The sequence below is a fragment of the Gopherus evgoodei genome, unplaced genomic scaffold (assembly GCF_007399415.2).
Source record: "Gopherus evgoodei ecotype Sinaloan lineage unplaced genomic scaffold, rGopEvg1_v1.p scaffold_35_arrow_ctg1, whole genome shotgun sequence".
NCBI lineage: Eukaryota > Metazoa > Chordata > Testudines > Testudinidae > Gopherus > Gopherus evgoodei.
The window spans coordinates 4,769,161-4,788,233 of record NW_022060027.1 but is presented as its reverse complement, the minus strand read 5'-3'; the positions used below and the strand labels follow the sequence as shown (position 1 = coordinate 4,788,233).

Sequence of the window (19,073 nt, the reverse complement as noted above, 5' to 3'; positions counted from 1 at the left end):
AACCCCCCGCCTCTAGTTCTAGCATAGATGAAGCCAAGGCACGTATCACGTGGACGATGAAGCCATTGCAGGTATCGGGTAGGAGACGAAGCCATGGTGCGTAGCCGGTGGGAGACGAAGCCATGGTGCGTAGCCGGTGGGAGACGAAGCCATGGCGCGTAGCCGGTGGGAGACGAAGCCATGGCGCGTAGCCGGTGGGAGACGAAGCCATGGCGCGTAGCCGGTGGGAGACGAAGCCATTGTTTCACGGTGTTTCTAATGTTATCATCTATTGAAGATAACAAGGTGTTTCTAGTCTCTGTATGGTCAGCCAGGTAGATGATTCTGGGTATTGTATATATATTTAACATCGTTAACTTCTGGGAAGGTTTTAATGGAGCTTTTTTGAGTCTTCCAAGCCACATGTCGAGCTTTTCAGAAAGCAAAGGGTTAGAAAATCCAATCCAATCCACGGATCGACTTTGAGTCCCAGAGATTTTTCAGATTCACCCCAGGCAGAATCGTATTCAAATCATCTTTATCTATCTTCCAGGCGTCACCATTGTTTATGGTCTATGAATCGTGAGTAGGGCTCAAGAAAAACCCATAGCACTGTTTGGCTTGTACTTTCCGGCCAGTTAGCCTGCAGAAGCTTTCTAAAATCTCGATGTTCATATTCATATCCTCCCAGGTATCACTGAGCATGACCAAATCGTCAGCAAAGCCAAGTGATATTCTTTTATCCCATAGGAAAATCCCATACCAGTCTTCTCTGATGTTGTAAGCAGAGGATCGAACGTCAGGTTAAATAACAGTGGAGACATGAGATCTCCTTGCTTCACGCCAACTTCTATTTCAATAGGCGACGTAGACGTCTCTCCAACTTCTATACAGGTGTGCGGACGTTCTTGTATGAATCGCTAACTATATCCACAATATGTTGGTCCAAGTCCCTTCCCCTTAGTACCCACATGATATGATCATGCGATACTGTATCGAATGCCTTGGCAATATCAACAAAGACGACACCTAACGACTTCTTGCTTGATTGAATATTATATGGAGAATTTTAAGATTCTCTGAGCAGCCAGCAATAAATGCCCTTTGTCGAGCGGTTATTGGGCATACGTTAGTGAGTCGGTTTGTTATTAGTCTCGAAAAAAGCCGAAGCGTGATGGACCCAGGGGGCGGTTTCTTGGTTTTTCCGTGTTTTCCAGTGGGTTGCATGCAGAGAGAGTGGGACTCAGTATCCCCGGGTGTTACTGGTTTAACGAGGTGAGGGGAGAGGGAATTTGTTGGTACACAGGACCGGAGAGGGAACTTGGGACCCCGGCCGATAGCCTGGAGGATGGAGACCCCAACGACTGGTGACCTGGTGACCCGGAGACCTGGCTCAGGAGACAGAGCTGGTTCTGGCCAGTGGGAGGACAATGAGCTGTGAAGAGAGGACCCTGGTAACCTGACCAGCTGGTTCCAGCCAGAGGAGGGCTGAGAGGAGAGGAGGCCCAGGCCTTCCTGTTTACGACTCTGTTTCCCTGGAGAGAAGACAATGGACAGATGGGGGGCTTGGGGCCGGGAGGCCAGGCCTGAGGCCCTGAGAGTTTCCTGTGCTGGGTTCAACTCTCAATAAACCCTCCTGTTTTATGCTGGCTGAGAGCCGCTCCAAGCTACCCTTCAGGGGGTGAGGAGGCCTGGGGGGGTCCAGAGCGAGGGGACTTCCTGAGGGGGCCCACGGCGAGAGACTAAGGCTCAGAGAGGTGCGGCTCCAGGAGGTGGAGTGCCCTGATCCCTAGAGAGAGTGGCCCCCCGAGAAGGGCTGTTGCACTGAAAGGGGCACCCCGCACGGGGCCACGAGTGGGCACGATCTGTGAGTCCGTGACAACCCGATGGCCAGCGGTCTCCAATTCCCCAAATCTTTCAGGTCTTCAGGATCTGATGTCTTTGGAATCAACAGAAAGCGGCCGTCTTATACCATTAGGAATTGTGCCTGTGATCAGCCAGGTGTTAAATAGTTTCCCAAGAGCATTGCCAGGCTGACCTCATCAGGTCCCGGAGCTGAGTTCTTATTCATCTCTTTTATATTTTTCCATTAGCTCTTTAGACGAGACTAAAACTTCAAAGGCTGAATTATCAGCAGTCGAAAGAAATTTAAATTGGCCCAATCCTTCAAAGTGGGGTTGAGGTTCCCATTTGTTCTTACACGTTTCAAGGATTTCAGGAAGAGGAACTTGGCATCCCAAACGATCGGTGGCATCGAGAAGAATGGAGGGGAGCTTACGTATGTTGATCTCAAACAGATGCGGATAGTTCTTGCACATACTTTTGCAGGCCACTCTTTTCTCCATCCACTTCTTTAGGTTATTTATGGCCATTGTTTTCAATCTCTTCTCTGATCAGGAAGGTGTAGAGGACATCAATAGCAGGCGACCCAACAAGGGATCTTATGTTGGAATTTCCGGCCATTTATAACTTCGACATCAAATTTTGTCTCATGCTGCTTAACTAGATTTTCATTTACTTTGTGTAGATATATGTCCTTCAGCCCAACAACAATATCAGGACTATGAATCTTTGTTTCCAGATGGCATACTTCTGCTATAGGTTCTGGATCAACCGTATCAATTTGGCATTCTTAGTAAGGCCTAATGTTCCTCGTTTGTTGCTTATATGTTTGGCTTTTTTTTTTTTAATTTGTTCTGCGATCAAAATATTTATGGCCCTTTTGCCCCAAAATGTACGATTGACATCAACGAGGAGCTGTTCTTCAACCATCCAGCAACTCTTATGTTTCCCCCGTTGCGATCTTTCTTTGGGCTGACTGGCTTCAATGTCCTCTTGGTTTCATACCGTCAGACGGGCCATTCTCTTACATTGTGAGAGTCCCCTTTTGGTGTTAAATCGTTAATCACATATCTCACAAGTCCAGTCACCCACTATTTCTTCAGTTGGTTTCCCTTTGCATTTAGGAATATGGCAGAGAATACTACGTACTTTTGAGTCCATTTTGTTACAAAGGGAACACTGAAACTCAACGGCTCTTCCACTGTGATTTCGTTTCAGATGTACACTCAGAGCACTTGGTCTACCGACATGGTCACCACAGAAGGGACATGCAGGGTTATCATTAGGTAGTTGTATTATAGTTTTTCCTTGTGATCCATTTACACACCTCTACCTCGATATAACGCTGTCCTTGGGAGCCAAAAAATAATTTTGTTAGTCTCTGTGGTGCCACAAGTACTCCTGTCCTTTTTGTGGATACAGACTAACACGGCTGCTACTCTGAAAAAAATCTTACCGCATTATAGGTGAAACCGCGTTATATCGAACTTGATTTGATCCATCGGAGCATGCAGTCCCGCCCTCCCGGAGCGCTGCTTTACCGCATTATATCCGAATTTGTGTTATATCGGGTGCCGTTATAACGGGGTAGAGGTGTAGTTGTTCTCACCGCTTCTTCAGCATCAGGCTCTTCCAGAATAGGAATTTTATGGACTTCATTTGTCCCCTCCCTCGAACCCTCAGAGTCCAATTCCTCGTCACCAAAGATATTTACAAGGTCAGGGCTTGCCAGACAGATGGCTTCAGCACTCTCTATGAATGCACTGTTCATATATTCGAATGTAGGAATTGGACAAATCTTTTGTTTCATTTGTGTAATTGTCTGCCATTCAAAAGCAACTTTCTTAACATTGTCTTGTGAGGTACGTGATAGAAGATGTACCTCATTTATGGTCGTATTTGTCTGTGAGGCATGCTGGACCTCTGATGCCTCACTTTCAGTTTGTGTTGCCACTCGATATGGAGCCGGGGCTCACTGGATCGAAAGATGCACCTGCCCCAAGGTACAATCTTTCTATTTAGTTGCGTCGAATTAGCCCTTCGACACGGGCTTGTTCGAGCATCAGCTAGTGCTGCCATCATTTTACGGTTTTCCACCAATGAATTCTACTGTCTGGCCGGTGAACCAGAACAATAGGGTCGGGACAGCGAAGCAGCTGAGCCTCAGTTAGCCAACTCGTCACCTAAGAGCTGTCCAGAGGGACCACGGGGAGGTTGAGGTCTCAAAGCCACGGCCCTGTAACTAAACTTTCGACGCAGCCGAAGAGAGTCATAGTTACTCCCGCATGGCATGGCAAGCTCAGGGGAGGGAAGGGGTGGAGTGAGAGGCAGAGCCGGCAGTTGAGCGCTGAGCACCTCCCGGCACATTGGAAAGTTGGGGGCCGTAGCTCCAGTCCCGGAGTCGGTGCCTGTACAAGGAGTCGCCTATTAACTTTTGAGGAGCCGTATGTGGTTAGCGACCCCTGTGTTAGACCCTTGAGTGAGTCACCCCCTGTCACGGTGTGTGGGGGAGTCAGGGCCCTGCACCCCCCACTTCCTGCAATTCACCGGGACTCTCAGCCGGCCAGTAAAACAGAAGGTTTATTAGACGAGAGGAACACAGGCCAAAACAGAGCTTGTAGGTACAGAGAACAAGACCCCCTCAGTCAGGTCCATCTTAGGGGGCAGGGAGCTTAGACCTCAGCCCTGGGACTCCCCCCATCTCCCCAGCCAGCTTCATACTGAAACTCCCCAGCCCCTCCTCGGGCCTTTGTCTCTTTCCCGGGCCAGGGGGCCACCTGATCTCTTTGTTCTCCAACACCTTCAGTTGGCACCGTGCAGGGGAGGGGCCCAGGCCACCAGGAGACAGGGTGTGGGCCATTCTCTGTGCAGACACCATCACACCTGCCTAGGGCTCTGCAACAATCACACCCCCTTATCCCACCACTTAGATACTTGAGAATTGTATAGGGGAAACCGAGGCACCCACCCAGTATTCAGAGAAAACATTAAGAACGTTCCCACCTCGTCACACCCCCGTCGTTTGGTCAGTGTGGGAGTGCGATGGGGTAACGCTCACCTGACTCTGAAGTGGGGGGTGGCAAAGCCAAGAGGGAAGAAAGGACATGATCAAAGGGAGAGACGTTTTCCCTGCTCTCTCTCTTCCACCTCCATCTCCAGACACCACCACCCAGCAACTGAAGCGCTGATCGAAGGGGAGCGTCTGGCTGAAGGGCATCCAGGAGAAGCATCTACCTTTGTAAGGGTGCTGAAAGTGTTACGATCAGCGTAGAAGGCGTTTCGCTTTTATTTCATTTGAGCAAATCCGACTTGTTGTGCTTTGACTTATAGTCACTTCAATCCATCGCTCTAGGTAATCAATCTGTTGGGTTTTTCTCCCGGAAGCAGCGCGTTTGGTGTGAGGCGCGTCCGAGGCTCCCGTTGGCAGAACAAGCCTGGAACGTGTCAGCTTCTTTGTGAAATAGATGAACTCCTATAAGCTTGCGGTGTCCAGCGGCAGAACTGGGCACTGCAGGACGGAGGTTCCCAGGGGTGTCTGGGACCGGAGATATCGGCCGGTGACATTCGGTTGCACAGTCCAAGCAGCGGCTGCCCAGAGTGCTCACTCCCGGAGCTGGGAGCCGCTCACACGCCAGGGGCCGTGCGGGACCAGCCTGGGGGTGGGGGTCTCCCAGCGGAGCAGGGTGGGGCTGGCTCCCAGGGTCGAGGACTGGAGAGACCGAGCAGATCACCGGCCGGGTAACACCAGGGGAATGTCACAGCCCCCCCCAGTGACCCCCGCCCCTCACTGACCCTCCCCCAGTCCCTGCAGCCCAGTGCTCACCACTGACCCCCGCCCCTCACTGACCCCCCTCGGCCCGGTCCCTGCAGCCCAGTGCCCCCCACTAAACCCCACCCCTCACTGACCCCCTGCCCAGTTCCTGCAGCCCAGTGCCCCCCACTGACCCCCACCCCTCACTAACCCCCTGCCCAGTCCCTGCAGCCCAGTGCCCCCCACTGACCCCCACCCCTCACTGACCCCCTGCCCAGTCCCTGCAGCCCAGTGCCCCCCACTGACTCCCATCCCTCACTGACCCCCCCTGGCCCAGTCCCTGCAACCCAGTGCCCCCCACTGACCCCCACCCCTCACTGACCCCCTGCCCAGTCCCTGCAGCCCAGTGCCTCCCACTGACCCCCGCCCCTCACTGACCCCCCTCGGCTCGGTCCCTGCAGCCCAGTGCCCCCCACTAAACCCCACCCCTCACTGACCCCCTGCCCAGTTCCTGCAGCCCAGTGCCCCCCACTGACCCCCACCCCTCACTGACCCCCTGCCCAGTCCCTGCAGCCGTGCCCCCCACTGACCCCCACCCCTCACTGACCCCCTGCCCAGTCCCTGCAGCCCAGTGCCTCCCGCTGACCCCCACCCCTCACTGACCCCCTGCCCAGTCCCTGCAGCCCAGTGCCCCCCACTGACCTCCACCCCTCACTGACCTCCTGCCCAGTTCCTGCAGCCCAGTGCCCCCCACTGACCCCCACCCCTCACTAACCCCCTGCCCAGTCCCTGCAGCCCAGTGCCCCCCACTGACCCCCACCCCTCACTGACCCCCTGCCCAGTCCCTGCAGCCCAGTGCCCCCCACTGACCCCCACCCCTCACTGACCCCCCCAGTCCCTGCAGCCCAGTGCCCCCCACTGACCCCCACCCCTCACTGACCCCCTGCCCAGTCCCTGCAGCCCAGTGCCCCCCACTGACCCTCACCCCTCACTGACCCCCTGCCCAGTCCCTGCAGCCCAGTGCCCCCCACTGACCCCCACCCCTCACTGACCCCCCCAGTCCCTGCAGCCCAGTGCCCCCCACTGACCCCCACCCCTCACTGACCCCCCCAGTCCCTGCAGCCCAGTGCCCCCCACTGACTCCTGCCCCCTCACTGACCCCCTGCCCAGTCCCTGCAACCCAGTGCCCCCCACTGACCCCCACCCCTCACTGACCCCCTGCCCAGTCCCTGCAACCCAGTGCCCCCCACTGACTCCTGCCCCCTCACTGACCCCCTGCCCAGTCCCTGCAACCCAGTGCCCCCCACCCCTCACTGACCCCCTGCCCAGTCCCTGCAGCCCAGTGCCTCCCACTGCCCCCCACCCCTCACTGACCCCCCCTGGCCCAGTCCCTGCAACCCAGTGCCCCCCACTGACCCCCACCCCTCACTGACCCCCTGCCCAGTCCCTGCAGCCCAGTGCCCCCCACTGACCCCCACCCCTCACTGACCCCCTGCCCAGTCCCTGCAGCCCAGTGCCCCCCACTGACTCCTGCCCCCTCACTGACCCCCCCTAGCCCAGTCCCTGCAACCCAGTGCCCCCCGCTGACCCCCACCCCTCACTGACCCCCCCTGGCCCAGTCCCTGCACCCTAGTGCCCCCCACTGACCCCCACCCCTCACTGACCCCCTGCCCAGTCCCTGCAGCCCAGTGCCCCCCACTGACCTCTTCCCCTTATTGACTCCCCCAGCCCAGTGCCCCCCCACTGATCCACACTCCCTACTGAACCCCCGGCCTGCTCCCTGCAGCAGAACAAACCACCCAAGCAGCCACGATTCCGGGGTGAGGGGGGGGGGGTTTATTTCCAGTCAAACGTCATTAACATCTCCACCCATAGAGCTGGGCCATGGGCAGACAGGAGGGGGTGCGTGTGTGGGGCGTCCATCTTCTGGGGGCACATTGGGAGCCAGGAGGGGGCGAAGCGGGTCCCCGGGCCCCTCCTCCTGGCGCTGGAAGCGGGCCCAGGCCTGGTTCTGTCCCTCGGGTGTCCCGCATGGCGTGAAGCCGGCTCCTGCGGCCATGGCTGTCACCCGGGCGAGGAAGGCGTCCACCTGCTCCTTGCGCACGTCGGGCAGGAAGCTGTGGGGAAAACAGCAGGGGTGGGGTTAAAAGAGGGGCTGGAGGGGAGGGGGGGCTGGATCTGCCCCACAGCACGGCCCCCACACTGGCACTTACCTGGTCAGCTCAGTGATCAGCGTAGCCCTGGGGGCAGATACCAGCTGCAACTCCGGGGTCAGGGCGTGGACCATGCTGAAAGACGGGGGGGGGGACGGGGACGTCATGAGGCCGGGCAACGGCTGGAAGGGTTGGGGAAGGCAGTTGGGTCAGGGGCCTTCTCTCCCTCCCATGAGCCAGGGATGGGACCCAGGTGTCTGGGCTCCCAGTGGCCCCCCAGCTCTAACCACCAGACTCCCCTCCCTGCCCAGAGCCAGGCAGAACTCCAGCATCCTGGCTCCCAGCTCCCCTCCCACCAGACCTCACCCCCCCGAGCCAGGCAGAACCCCGGCGTCCGACTGGCCGCCCCCCTCCCTGCTCTAACCACCAGACCCCACGCCCCGAGCCAGGCCGAACCCCGACATCCAGCTGGCAGCCCCCCTACCAGCTCTAACCACCAGATCCTGTCCCCCGAACCACGCCGAACCCCGGCGGCCGGCTGGCCGCTCCCCTCCCTGCTCTAACCACCAGATCCCACCCAGCCCCGAGCCAGGCCGAACCCCTGCGTCCGGCTGGCCGCCCCCCTCCCTGCTCTAACCACCAGACCCCACGCCCCGAGCCAGGCTGAACCCCGGCGTCCGGCTGGCCGCCCCCTACCTGCAGGAGAAGAAGAGCAGGTGGAAGTGCTGGTGATACTGGCTCTTGCAGGGCAGCCGAGCTGTGCAGCCGAGCGGCAGGAAGTGAATCCGGACATGCTCGGGGCAGGCAGCCTCTGGGGTGGGGTGGGGGGAAACTGACACTGATCAGCATGGGGCTAGGACCCAGGAGGAAGTGAATCCCCCACATCTGTGGGGTTCCAGGGCTGGACTGCGAGGGACCCCTAGTACTGGGGGGGCTGTGAGGGGACAGGCTGTGAGGCTGAGGGTCCGCTCCCCACGAGGGAAGGGCCGGGAGCCCCAGCGCTGCAGGGAGCTGCGAGACTGGAGGGTGTCAATATCAGTGTGACGGACCCCGGGGCTGCAGGACAGACACACGGAGCCGGGAGTGGAATCCCCCCACCCTCACCCCAACACTCCCCCCTCCCCTGGCACAAGGACTCACTATGATCCTGCAGGTCCGGATCTGGATTCGGGGCGGGGCTCTCCTGGGCCAGGGCAGCCCCACTGGCCCCCTCTGGGATGGGCGGCGGGGGAGGGAAGGGGGCCCGGGCTGCCAGTTCGTGGAACAGGGACGTGACATTGTACAAGGAGATCTCCTGGGCACTCTGGCAACACAGAGGGGAGAGAGGTGAGGAGGGATCCCCCAAATCCTGCCCCATCCCCCCCAGATCAGGGTCCCCGATTCGCTCCTGCCCCCCCACCCCAGGATTGGTGCTCCCCAATTCTCCCCCCACCCCCCGGGATCGGGGCTCCCCGATTCTTTCCCCTCCCGGGATCAGGGCTCTCCGATTCTCCCCCCGCTGCTCCCCAGATCAGGGCTCCTCAATTCTTTCTCTACCCCAAGATCAGAGCGCCCCGATTCTCTCCCCACCCCCAGGATCGGCGCTCCCGATTCTCTCTCCCCCTCCTGGGATTGGCTCCCTGATTCTCCCCCCGCCCCCTCCGGGATCGGAGCTCCCCTATTCTCTCCCCCTTCCCCTCCAGGATCGGGGGTTCCCGATTCTCTCTCCCTCTCCTGAGATCAGGGCTCCCCAGTTCTCCCCCCCCAGGATCAGGGCTCCCTGATTCTTCCCCCCTCCAGGATCAGGGCTCCCCGATTCTCCTCCCGCCCCCACCCAGGGATCAGGGCTCTACAATTCTTTCCCCCCTCCGGATCATCCCTCTCCTCGATGGCCCTGCCCCGCACAAGGCGACCCCTACCTTGGCGGGGATCCCATTGATGGTTTTCAGTAGACTCGGTTCCTCGGACTCGATCCCGAAGGGGAGGAACGGCCCCGTGCCGATGTCGCCCCAGTACCCCCGGGCAGGCACCAGCTCCCCCTTCTGGGCAGGGGGAGACAGGGTGTTACCCACCTGGGGAGACAGATCCCCCGAGCCCCTTCTGGGAGTATGGCAGCCCCCTTCAGCCCCCCATCTGAGACCCTCCCCCATCATCCCCCCGGCCTACGGCAACCCCCCTCCAACTCCCCCAGTTGTGACCTCCGCTCCCTTCCAGCCCTCCTGGCCCAGGCTCTCTCCGGCTCTCCCCACTAAAACAATCTTCACCCTCCCTCTCAGGTCACGGAAGCTTCTCTTCTCTGGCCTCCCCTGCCCCTCTTCGCCCTCAGGCTCCAGCCCCCCCCTTGGGGATCCCCCCACGGCCGCCCTGCTGCTCACGTGTCTCAGGAGCCTCCCGGAGGCCAAGGTTTTGTTGGGGACGTGGTAGACGCCCTCCCGCAGCTCAAAGGCCACCCCCGTGTCCCGCCACCGGGAGAACTCCCGCCCGCCGATCGTTCTGGCCTGCAAGGAGTGGGGTGGGGGGGAAAGATTGGTGAGAATCGCCTGCTGGAGGCTGCTAGACAGGCCCTCCCATAGCCACTCCGGAACCCCGCTGGGTCAGTGCCCCCTGGCACCGCCCTGGGGCATGGGCCCAGCCCTGAATACCAGGGGAGAGTGCCCCCTGCTGAGCCCCCTGAAGCCCAGCGCCCCCTAGGGCCGAACCCAGCAGGAAGCTCGCGTCCCCCGCTGCTCCTCCAGCTGTGCCCGCAGCTCCATGGGCTCCCAGGGCTCACCCCACGTTCGTGCAGCTTCATGGTGAGGTCCCAGTCGCACATGCCGCGGCGGGCATCGTAACGGGTGCCCAGGTACTGCCGGACCCGCAGGTCCCAGAGCCGGGCGATCGGGAAGGCCTGCGGGTCCGGGTTCCGCCAGAAGCGGAAGATGCTCTCCAGCTGATCCCGCTCCTTGAACTGTTGGACAAAGACAGCAACGGGAGGGTAGGCGGAGAGAGATTCCCCTCCCCCCCCAAGAGCCGCCCCGCAGCCTGGGTCGTCACCCTCACGCTGCAGTGGGGAAACGGAGGCACAAAGCGGGCCTGCAAAATGCCACTAAACTCACAGAGTGACTCAGGCAGGGACAGAACCCAGGAGTCCTGGCTCTCAACCCCCCACTCTAGCCATTAGCTCACAGTCCTTCCTAGGTCTGACCCACTGCCACAGGACATGGGGATACTGGAGTCCCTGGGCTGAGCTGGGCTGGTGGGAGGCAGGATAACCAATGTACACGGGCCCACTGCTGTGACTGGTGCAGTGCCACCTCTGCGGGGTGGGGGGCTCACGCTGCTCCCAATCCCTCACCACCACCCCTACCCTCTGCATCTCTCAGCCCTTCTCTTTGTTCTCTGGGTGTCTCTGTGCAGAGCCTGACCCCATGTGGGTCGGCGGGGGACTGAACCCACAAGCTCTGGAGACTGACACATGAGGGGCCTCATGTCTGAGCTGTCTCAGGCCAGGAGCTGTCGCAGCCTCAGGATCCTCAATCCAAGCATGAGGGCGGTGGGGGGGGGGGGAGAGAAGCAGAAAGTGGAGGCCTCCTCCTTGCCCCAAAAATGTGAGTTTCCAATGCGGCATGGGAAATGTAGTTCAAGTATCTCCTGCTCTCCTGTATGGCTCAGACTGCAAGGTTGGCTACATCTCCCAGGATGCACCACGGTACTGCTTTGAGGTAGGGGAAGCAATGCATCATGGGGGTTGTAGTTCAGGGGCCTTCCATGAGATGACCTCCCTTGTTGGACTACATCTCCCAGGATGCCTCATGGTACCACCTCTAGGTAGAAGAGGTGTGCATTATGGCCTACCTGCAGCACTGGTGCATCATGGGAGATGTAGCTCTGGTGCCTCAGAGTGCCATTCTCCTCTAATACGCCAGTCTCTCTAGTTAGACTACGTCCCCCAGGATGCACCAGTCTCTCCTCTAGGTAACAGAGATCTGTCACATGGCGGTACTATGGCAGCAGTGTGTCATGGGAGATGTAGTTGGGGTACCTCATGCTCCAGTCCCAGGCTCATAGATTGGACTACATCTCCCAGGATGCACCGTGGTCTCTTCTCTGGGTAGGAGCAGCATGCATCTGGGAGCAGCCAGGTTCCCTGACCAGACCATCGACGCATAGACTCCAAGGCCAGAGGGGACAGTGGAGCCTAGTCTGAACCCCTGTATAGACCAGGCCAGAGACCAGCCCCATGATAAATCCCAGGGCAGAGCTTTCTCAGCGACAGTCAAGCTGGATTTAAAGTTGTCAGTGACAGAAAATCTACCACGATTCTTAGTAAATCCGTTTAATGGTTAATTACTCTCACCATTAAAAAGTACGCTCGCCTGAACGTATCTAGCTTCACCTTCCAGCCCATGGATCGTTTTAGACATTCCTCTGCTCGACTGAGAAGCCCGTTATTAAATATTTGTTCCCCGCGTCGGTCCCTAGACCTGGGGATCGAGTCCCCCCTGAACTGCCTCTGTGCTCAGCAACACGGCTGGAGCTCCTGATGTCTCTCACCCTCCGGCAGGTTTTTCTAACCCTTCAATCATCTCCATGGCTCTTCTCCAGCCCCTCTGTCATTTTGCCACCTCCTCCTGGAACTGCAGGCCCCAGAACTGGGCACAGAATTCCCGCAGCATCGCCCCAGGGCCAGATCCAGAGGCCAGACAACCTCTCTGCTTCCACTCGCAGATCCCTGGTTGATGCATCCCAGGAGCCCGTTAGCCCTTTGGCCCCAGGGCCGACTGGGGAGCTCAAGTGTGGCTGATTCTCCACCACAACCCCAAATCTTTCCCAGAGTCCTGGCGGCCCAGGAGGGCGACCCGCAGCCTGTGCATGCGGCCGGTGTTCTCTGGTCCTGGACGGACACGCTGACATGTCGCAGTAGGAAAGCACAGGCTGGTGGCTGGCGCCCAGCTTCCCCAGCAACCCCCATGGCCACATGGCCCTGACCTGGCCTCTTCTTTATTCCCTCCCCCCCGCAGTTCGTCTCCTCTGCAAACATTATCAGGGATGATTTCATGTATATAGGACTACAACTCCCATGATGCAGTGCAGCCACATCACTGCCATGATGTGCCTGCCCTACCAAGTGAGATCGTGGTGCATCTTGGGAGATGTAGTCCAGTGCAGGAGCCTGGCCCACAGAGGATAATGGGAGCATAAGGCACATGAATACAGCTCCCACAAGGCATGGTGGTGGCATTTTATTTCCCAGCAGCCCGAGTGCCAGGCTCGCTCTAACGACTAGAGGTGGGGCCAGAGCGCTGCAAGGGTCAGCCCCGCTGCACGGGAAGGCCGGTGGCCGTGGTGGGAAGGGCCAGGGACCCACCTTCAGGGCCGACAGGTCCACGGCCCCCAGGTGGCGCTGCTGGAAGTCCGGATCGGTGACGTAACGGATGAACAGGTCCGATTTCTCCTGCAGGTAGGCGGCTGTCGGGCTGCGGATCAGGCTGTTCCCCAGCAGCTCCAGGAACATCTCACTCTTCTCTGCGGAGTGGAGAGGCGAGTGCTGCCATCAGACACTGTCTCCCCACCTCCGTCCTCGGTACTGGGAGCCCGGACTCCTGGGTTCCAGCCCCGCTCTGGTTAGAGCAGGGGAGGCCAGTAGCCAGGACTCCTGGGTTCTAGCCCCGCTCTGGGTGGGGAGCGGGGTCTAGTGGTCAGAGCCGGGGATTTCATGACCTTTACCTTGCAGACCCATTTTCTCTGGAGACTCCAGGGCGAGGCTGAGGAAAAGCAGCTGCCGGCCCAGCACCTCAAGGTTATTCTCCACGATGTAGAACTGAGAAGAGGGAAGGAAAACAAGCTGAGAAGCCCTGGGAAAAGTCGACATCCGTACAGGGGCAGGCGTTATAGGTTCCCCCGTCCCAGAGGGGCCATGTCTCCACGCCAGGTGAGGGGTCCCCGTATACCCAGCCCCCCTGATCCACCCCAGAGGGGCCGCAGCCCAGCGCCACGTGAGGGAACCTTCCATAGACAATGAAAAGCCGGAGGGGAGCTTTGAGATCCCCCTGACATAAACATTTCTACCTTACAGCCCTGACTTTGCTTATGAAACCCACTAGGCCAGACTGTCCCTCTTGCTGCAATGAAGAGCTTGGCTTGTGAAACCGGGAACTGCCAGCGACCCCAGCCCCATGTCTCCCAGCAGGGGGCGCTGTGGGGGAGCAGGGCAGAAGTGCCGGCTGTGGGGGTGGCTCCCAGCGACCCCAGCCCCATGTCTCCCAGCAGGGGGCGCTGTGGGGGAGCAGGGCAGGAGCACAGGCTGGGGGGTGCTCCCGACGACCCCAGCCCCATGTCTCCCAACAGGGGGCGCTGTGGGGGAGCAGGGCAGGAGCGTCGGCTGTGGGGGTGGCTCCCAGCGACCCCAGCCCCATGTCTCCCAGCAGGGGGCGCTGTGGGGGAGCAGGGCAGGAGCACAGGCTGGGGGGTGCTCCCAACGACCCCAGCCCCATGTCTCCCAACAGGGGGCGCTGTGGGGGAGCAGGGCAGGAGCGCCGGCTGTGGGGGTGGCTCCCAGCGACCCCAGCCCCATGTCTCCCAGCAGGGGGCGCTGTGGGGGAGCAGGGCAGGAGTGCCGGCTGGGGGGGGGGCTCCCAGCGACCCCAGCCCCATGTCTCCCAGCAGGGGGCGCTGTGGGGTGTGGGGGCAGGAGTGCCAGCTGTGGGGGGGAGCTCCTGCCTACTCCAGCCCCACCTCTCCCAGCAGGGGTACCATGGGTCAGTTGTAATTGCAGAACCCCCAAGATTTCTCCTCACGCTTCCCTTCTGTACCCTCTCTCCCCTTGGAATAACCCTGTGGGTACTGAAGCCCCATGCCCCCCACGTCCCTCTGCCAGCCTGGGGCCCAGGCGATTCGTAGGGGGGCACAGCGAGTGGCGGGGAGATCCTCTGGCACAGAGGGGAGTCCTGGGGGGTGTTTACATAAGAGGCACTGAGGGGGCTGCGGGAGGGGGCCTGGCAGCCAGAACGGACCTCTCCCCACGCTCACTCTCCCCCCGCCCACCCCGTGCCACACGTACCGCCAGCCTCCGGATGCCCCACAGAATAAACCGTCCCCGTCTCGCCCGTCAGCCTGATAAGTCCTGACACCAGCTCAGAAATGGCCCGCGGGCAGGTGCCACCACGGCCCTCACTGGCAGAGCTGTCGCTGCAGCCTCTGCCGACCCCGGCAACGCAGCTGGGCTCGGGCACCTGCACTGGGGATCCCCAAGCCCTTCCCAAATGCGGGGCAGGCTTGACAATGGGGCATAGCTGGGGATAGAACCCAGGAGTCCTGGCTCCCAGCCCCCCCCTGCTCTAGCCACTAGACCCCACTCCCCTCTCAGAGCTGGGGAGAGAACCCAGGAGTCCTGGCTCCCAGCCCCCCCTGCTCTAGCCACTAGACCCCGCTCCCCTCTCAGAGCCAGGATAGAACCCAAGAGATCTGGCCCCCAGATCTCTGCTGCCCTAATCACTAGACCCCATTCCCCTCCCAGAGCCGGGGAGAGAACCCAGGAGTTCTGGGTCCAAGGCCCCTCCTCCAACCACTAGACACCACTCCCCTCCCAGAGCCGGGGAGAGAACCCAGCTCCAGAGACTGCTCACTCCTGCGCTCTGGTCACTCCACTCCACTTCTGGGCCAGGTGAGAGGGAGGGGAGCTGGGGAGGGGAGACACCTACATTGATCCTCCTCTGCGGCCAGCGGTGGGCTTGACTCATGGTCCGGAGGACGTGCCGGCCGTCGACGGAGCCCACCAGCAGGATATTGAGCTCGGGCAGGTCGTCCTGTGACAGGCACAGATGGGCCATGGAGCTCTCCAGACCTGCAGGGAAAACAGAATGGGTGCATCTCGGGCCTGTACAGTCAGCCTCCGCGACCCACCCCAGAGGGGCCGCATCTCAGTGCCGGGCGGGGGTCCCGTATAACCAGCCGCCGAGCCCCACCCCAGAGGGGCCGCATCTCAGTGCCAGGCGAGGGATCCCATATAATCAGCCCCCGCGCTCCACCCCAGAGGGGCCACATCTCAGTGCCGGGCGGGGGGTCCCGTATAACCAGCCCCCGTGCTCCACCCCAGAGGGGCCGCGTCTCAGCACCGGGTGAGAGGTCTCATATAACCAGCCCCCACGCCCTACCCCAGAGGGGCTGCATCTCAGCTCCAGGCAAGGGGTCCCTAAATAACCAGCACCTACTCCTCACCCCACAGGGGCTGTGTCTCAGTGCCAGGCATGGGGTCCCCGTATAACCAGCCCCCGCGCTCCACCCCAGAGGGGCCACGTCACAGCACCAGACAAGGGGTCCCCATATAACCAGCCTCACCCCACCCCATTTAAAACCAGGATGCCACATGTCCCAGAGGGATTAGATTTTGAAATACGCTTAAAGGGATGATTCCACCCCGTGAGATGGTGCAATCAGACGCGGGGGGGGGGGGTGGCGTGATCCTGACTCTGCCCTACAAGGGTCCGGGAGGAATAGACTGGAGGGGCCCAAGCTGCCCCCCCAGACTCCTAAGACGGGGAGGGGACAAGAGCTGGCTTGTCAGTTCTTTGGGGCAGGGGTTTTCCTTGCGCTGGGTCTGTACAGCGCCTAGCGCCATGGGGGGCTGGTCCGTAAGTGGGGCTTCCAAGTGCTACCATAACGCAGGTGACGAGGGGGACCCACATTCCCTCTGCAGGTCGAGCGCGGGGGAGAAGCCCCACCAGCAGGTGGTGCCGAAGCTGCTGCCGGCTCCTGTAGTCATGGCTGGAAAACAAAGACACAGGCCCCCCGTGTGGGTGTGGGGCTGGGGCCGCCAGGGCCAGGGGGCCGCCCCTTCTCAACCTTCCTACCGCCGCCGCAGCCAATGCCTGGCCCCCCACTTCCCTCGTCTCTTTCCCTCCCCAGTGACCACCTACCTCCCCCGCCACTGCCCCATCTCTCCTCCTCCCCCACTGGCCATCTCCCCTCTGCCACTCTGAGTTCCCGCCGGGTGCTCTCCACTCCCCTGACCCCCGGCACCTCCTGCCCCCGCCCCAGGGATCACCTGCGCCCCACTGACCCCCTCCCATCTATTCTCCACGCCCCCACTTACCCTGCCACCCCCACACTGCCCTCCACCCCCACTTATCCTGCCACCCCCACAGTGCCCCCGCCCCCACTTACCCTGCCACCCCCACACTGCCCTCCACCCCCACTTATCCTGCCGCCCCCACACTGCCCCTACCCCCACTTACCCTGCCACCTCCACACTGCCCCCACCCCCTTACCCTGCCGCCCCCACACTGCCCCTACCCCCACTTACCCTGCCACCTCCACACTGCCCCCACCCCCTTACCCTGCCGTCCCCACACTGCCCCACCCCCGTACCCTGCCGCCCCCACACTGCCCCTACCCCCACTTACCCTGCCACCTCCACACTGCCCCCACCCCCACTTACCCTGCCGGCCCCACACTGCCCCCACCCCCTTACCCTGCCACCCCCACTTACCCTGCCACTCCCACACTGCCCCCACCCCCTTACCCTGCCACCCCCACTTACCCTGCCACTCCCACACTGCCCCCACCCCCTTACCCTGCCGTCCCCACACTGCCCCACCCCCGTACCCTGCCGCCCCCACACTGCCCCTACCCCCACTTACCCTGCCACCTCCACACTGCCCCCACCCCCACTTACCCTGCCGGCCCCACACTGCCCCCACCCCCTTACCCTGCCACCCCCACTTACCCTGCCACTCCCACACTGCCCTCCACCCCCACTTATCCTGCCACCCCCACAGTGCCCCCGCCCCCACTTACCCTGCCACCCCCACACTGCCCTCCACCTCCACTTACCCTGCCGCCCCCACACTGCCCCCACCCCCACTTACCCTGCCGCCCCCACACTGCCCCCACCCCCACTTACCCTGCCACTGCCACACTGCCCCCACCCCCTTACCCTGCCGCCCCCACACTGCCCCTACCCCCACTTACCCTGCCACCTCCACACTGCCCCCACCCCCTTACCCTGCCGCCCCCACACTGCCCCTACCCCCACTTACCCTGCCACCTCCACACTGCCCCCACCCCCTTACCCTGCCGTCCCCACACTGCCCCACCCCCGTACCCTGCCGCCCCCACACTGCCCCTACCCCCACTTACCCTGCCGCCCCCACACTGCCCCACCCCCGTACCCTGCCGCCCCCACACTGCCCCTACCCCCACTTACCCTGCCGCCCCCACACTGCCCCCACCCCCTTACCCTGCCACCCCCACACTGCCCCCACCCCCCCTTACCCTGCCGCCCCCACACTGCCCCTACCCCCACTTACCCTGCCACCCCCACACTGCCCCCACCCCCTTACCCTGCCACCCCCACACTGCCCCCACCCCCCCCTTACCCTGCCACCCCCACACTGCCCCTACCCCCACTTACCCTGCCACCCCCACACTGCCCCTACCCCCACTTACCCTGCCACCCCCACACTGCCCCCACCCCCCCTTACCCTGCCACCTCCACACTGCCCCCACCCCCACTTACCCTGCCGGCCCCACACTGCCCCCACCCCCTTACCCTGCCGCCCCCACACTGCCCCTACCCCCACTTACCCTGCACCCCACTGACCCCCGGCCCGCGCACTCAGCCTGCCTCGCTGCCTCGCGCGGGCCTCGCCCCCCTTGACGGACAGGGCTCCGGGCCAATGGGCTGCGGGGCCGGGCCCCGGGTCCCACCCACGGCAGCGCGGCTCGGCCGGGACCGGCAGCTCGGTTGCGACGCGGGACGCGGTCGCCCTGGAAACGGGGCCTCCGCTCCCTGGAGCCTCCGCCCACACCCAGGGCCACACCCCGCCCCCTTCTGCCCCGGAGACCCCGCCCCTCGGGAGCCCCGCCCCTTCTCCCCTCGGAGACCCCGCCCCTCGGGAGCCCCGCCCCGCCCCGTGCGCCACAGCCCGAACCTCGCCATGGGGCTGAGCCCTCCCCCCCCCATCCCTCCTCTGTCCGGTCCCCTCCCCTCCCCTCCCCCAACCCAGCCCCATGTCTGACCCCTTCCCCCACCCACTCCACTGTCCATCCCTCCCCCTTAACCCCCCTGTCATCTGTCTGTCCATCCCCATCCACCCCCCATCTATCTATCCCCATCCACCCCCTCTATCCTCATACATCCCCCATCTACCCCATCTATCTACCCCATCCACCCCCCATCTATCTATCCCCATCCACCCCCTCTATCCTCATACATCCCCCATCTACCCCATCTATCTACCCCATCCACCCCCCATCTATCTATCCCCATCCACCCCCTCTATCCTCATACATCCCCCATCTACCCCATCTATCTACCCCATCCACCCCCCATCTATCTATCCCCATCCACCCCCTCTATCCTCATACATCCCCCATCTACCCCATCTATC

At 61.4% G+C, this 19,073-nt stretch overlaps 1 protein-coding gene and 1 long non-coding RNA gene across 5 annotated transcripts; one reads left to right on the top strand and one right to left on the bottom strand.

Moving 5' to 3' along the window:
* Positions 1-7,393: 7,393 nt before the first annotated feature.
* On the bottom strand, positions 7,394-18,368 carry DNAAF3 (dynein axonemal assembly factor 3). 4 transcript variants are annotated; one of them, XM_030544840.1, is made up of 12 exons: positions 18,308-18,368; positions 16,366-16,446; positions 15,384-15,526; positions 13,411-13,504; positions 13,052-13,209; positions 10,475-10,651; positions 10,080-10,202; positions 9,624-9,746; positions 8,866-9,028; positions 8,422-8,536; positions 7,786-7,860; positions 7,394-7,689 (listed from the first exon to the last, which is right to left on the bottom strand). In XM_030544840.1, the coding sequence occupies exons 2-12, from the start codon at positions 16,442-16,444 to the stop codon at positions 7,419-7,421; spliced, it is 1,521 nt and encodes a 506-aa protein (XP_030400700.1). In that variant the 5' UTR covers positions 16,445-16,446; positions 18,308-18,368; the 3' UTR covers positions 7,394-7,418. The 4 variants fall into 4 exon arrangements, with proteins under 4 accessions (XP_030400700.1, XP_030400701.1, XP_030400702.1 ...); XM_030544841.1 differs by having other exon boundaries at positions 18,299-18,318; XM_030544842.1 differs by lacking the exon at positions 18,308-18,368 and having other exon boundaries at positions 16,338-16,448.
* Positions 13,053-13,758, top strand: LOC115641664. Its single transcript, XR_003998098.1, has 2 exons — positions 13,053-13,144; positions 13,418-13,758. It is a non-coding gene; the product is annotated as an uncharacterized LOC115641664 (long non-coding RNA).
* Positions 18,369-19,073: the final 705 nt, after the last annotated feature.